The 2,969-nt window shown below is 52.5% G+C and overlaps 1 protein-coding gene across 1 annotated transcript; it reads left to right on the forward strand.

The window, feature by feature from the left end:
- Positions 1 to 665: 665 nt before the first annotated feature.
- LOC128826714 (uncharacterized) lies at positions 666 to 2,397 on the forward strand. Its single transcript, XM_054010152.1, has 2 exons — positions 666 to 896; positions 1,887 to 2,397. The coding sequence occupies exons 1-2, from the start codon at positions 725 to 727 to the stop codon at positions 2,360 to 2,362; spliced, it is 648 nt and encodes a 215-aa protein (XP_053866127.1). The 5' UTR covers positions 666 to 724; the 3' UTR covers positions 2,363 to 2,397.
- Positions 2,398 to 2,969: the final 572 nt, after the last annotated feature.

The raw sequence follows: 2,969 nt of genomic DNA on the forward strand, positions 1-2,969 counted from the left end.
AAGGTATTTAGTTCGACATAGAGGTCTCTTTAATTCGACTTCTGTACTCCTCCCCGACGAGGGGAGTAGCGCTAAATTCGACATGGCCATGTCGAATTAGGCTAGGTGTGGATGGAAATCGACGCTAATAGCTCCGGGAGCTATCCCACAGTGCACCACTCTGTTGACGCTCTGGACAGCAGTACGAGCTCGGATGCTCTGAACTGCCACACAGGAAAAGCCCCGGGAAAATTTGAATTTGAATTCCTTTTCCTGTCTGGCCAGTTTGAATCTCATTTCCTGTCTGGACATCGTGGCGAGCTCAGCAGCACTGGCAACGATGCAGAGCTCTCCAGCAGTGATGGCCGTGCAATCTCAGAATAGAAAGAGGGCCCCAGCATGGACTGATCGGGAAGTCTTGGATCTCATCGCTGTGTGGGGCGATGAGTCCGTGCTTTCCGAGCTGCGATCCAAAAGACGGAATGCAAAGATCTACGAGAAGATCTCTAAAGACATGGCAGAGAGAGGATACAGCCGGGATGTAACGCAGTGCCGCGTGAAAATCAAGGAGCTGAGACAAGGCTACCAGAAGACCAAAGAGGCAAACGGACGCTCCGGATCCCATCCCCAGACATCCCGTTTCTACGAGGCACTGCATTCCATCCTCGGTGCGGCCGCCACCACTACCCCACCAGTGACCGTGGACTCTGAGGATGGGATAGTGTCCACGGCTGGATCCTCGGACATGTTAGCGGACGGGGAAGATGAGGAAGGAGATGAGGAGGACGAGGCAGTCGACAGCGCTCACAACGCTGATTTCCCCGACAGCCAGGATCTCTTCATCACCCTTACAGAGATCCCCTACCAACCCTCCCCAGCCGTTACCCCGGACACAGAATCTGGGGAAGGATCAGCCAGTAAGTGTTGTAAAAATCTAAACATTTATTTGTAACAGAACAGGAATATTAACAATTTAAAAAATGGGTTTCTCATGATTAGTTTGATTAGCTTAACGGTTCAGTCATGGGCAGTGCAACTATTGAAAAAAAATCTAGCAATGTCCGGTTTTGCATGATTGTCCTGCCCAAGCCGCTCTACTGGTTAGTCACTGCTACAGCAGCTACAGTAAAATGCGGTCTATATGTCCGGGGATGGAGCAGAAATCCTCCTGTGACATCTCGAGGAAGCTCTCCTGGAGGTAATTGGAAATCCGCTGCATTAGGTTCTTGGGGAGAGCGGCCTTATTGGGTCCTCCGTAGTAGGACACGTTGCCACGCCACGAGACTATCAAGTACTCTGGAATCATTGCTCTGCACAGCATGGCGGCATACGGCCCTGGTCTTTGCAGGCTTTCCCGGAGCATTCTCTCTTTCTCGCTGTCAGAGATCCTCATGAGGGTGATGTCGCTCATGATGACCTGCTTTGAATGAGGTAGGGGAATGTTAGTGTTGGGACTGCTTTGCCGTTCCTTTACAGAACTGTAACCGCTGGTTTGCAGCCACGCGGTGGAGGCGGGAGAGGGGCAGCCGAAAGGGATCGTTCCCGGGGACAGCCGCGAGGGTGTGGGACAGGAGCAGACTTCCTGCTTGCCGAATTGCTGGCAGCAGGGACCGACATTGATTTCAATGTGAAATGAGGCCATTGCTAATATTAAAGTTTTAAGCTGCCACAAGTCTACGGCTTACCATGTCTGCCTGCAACAGAAATTCCGTTCTCCTGAGAGGCTTCTCAAATGTGCTGTAGAAGACCCCAGGCACTGAATGCGAAGGCCGAGAATTCGACCTTGTGCTGAGTGCGCATGTGATAGGTGCTGTGCATGGTCTTGTTAACAGAGAAAGACTATGTTCTTTGTTCACAACTACATTTATCTTTCTGAGGAATTCACTCCCTTTTTCCCATTCCCACAGCCCCATCTGCGACTGTCTCACAACCTAGCCTGTCATCACACTCCCAGAGGCTAGCGCGGATTAGGCATAAGAAGAAGAGGACACGGGAGGACATGTTCTCGGAGCTTATAGCCTGCTCCAGAGCCCAGGCAGCACAGCAGACCCAGTGGCGGGAGAACTTGACCCGAATGCACCAAGCCAACATGGATCGGGAGGAGAGGTGGCGTCAGGAAGACCAGCAGGCGACTCAAACCCTGCTTGGACTAATGAGGGAGCAAACGGACACGCTCCGGCGCCTTGTGGATGTTCTGCAGGAACGGAGGCAGGAGGACAGAGCCCCGCTGCAGTCCATCTCTAACCGCCCTCCCCCGCCACCAAGTCCCATACTCCCCTCACCCAAAGTGCACAGAAGGAGAGGCGGCAGAGTCCCTGCTAACTCTCACTCCACCCCTGCAGAGAGCTCGAGCAGCAGAAGGCTCTCATTCCCCAAAATTTGACAAGTTCTTTCCTTCCCGCCTGACACAAGCCCCCGTCCAAGTTTCACTTTCCCAGTTCCATGTTTGGTTGATAATAAAAAATACGTTTCTGTTAACTACTGTTTCCATCATGTTCTTTTGGAGGAGGGGGGGATAGGGGGTTGGTAATTCGACAGGACAGTCACCTTTGGCAGGGTATATAGTCGGGGGCAGGCACAGCAGCCGGGCACATACATAGTGCAGTGATGCAGTGACTAGTTACCCTGGTTAGTCTGGGAGGTTGTTTTCATGTTATGTGGTGGGGGGTGGGTTGCTCTGTGACTTTGTGGCAGGGGAGGGCAGTTACAGATCTTAAGCGGCGGTCCTTAGGCAGGATCACAGAGCCACACAGCAGGGGATCTGTAACCGTCCTCCCCCTGCCACAAAGTCACATAGACCCCCCCATACACACAGTCCCTATCAGGAGGGGTGACAGGCTCCGTTGAAACAACCATCCCACCGCAGCGGAGCCTGTCAATCCTTGAGTTTAGAAGCTGCATTCGCGCCACTACAGTACACCCGCTCCGCACCACAGTCTGTGTCCCAGTTTTAAAAAATTCCCGCGAATACAGTATTAAAGAAAACGGTG

The sequence above is a fragment of the Malaclemys terrapin genome, chromosome 20, assembly GCF_027887155.1.
Source record: "Malaclemys terrapin pileata isolate rMalTer1 chromosome 20, rMalTer1.hap1, whole genome shotgun sequence".
Classification (NCBI taxonomy): Eukaryota; Metazoa; Chordata; order Testudines; family Emydidae; genus Malaclemys; species Malaclemys terrapin.

Excerpts from the sequence above, each read along its gene's own strand:
- LOC128826714 (XM_054010152.1), top strand. The coding sequence starts at position 725 with ATGTTAGCGGACGGGGAAGATGAGGAAGGAGATGAGGAGGACGAGGCA. Across the intron at positions 897-1,886 it reads ATCTGGGGAAGGATCAGCCA|CCCCATCTGCGACTGTCTCA; the intron begins GTAAGTGTTGTA and ends CCATTCCCACAG.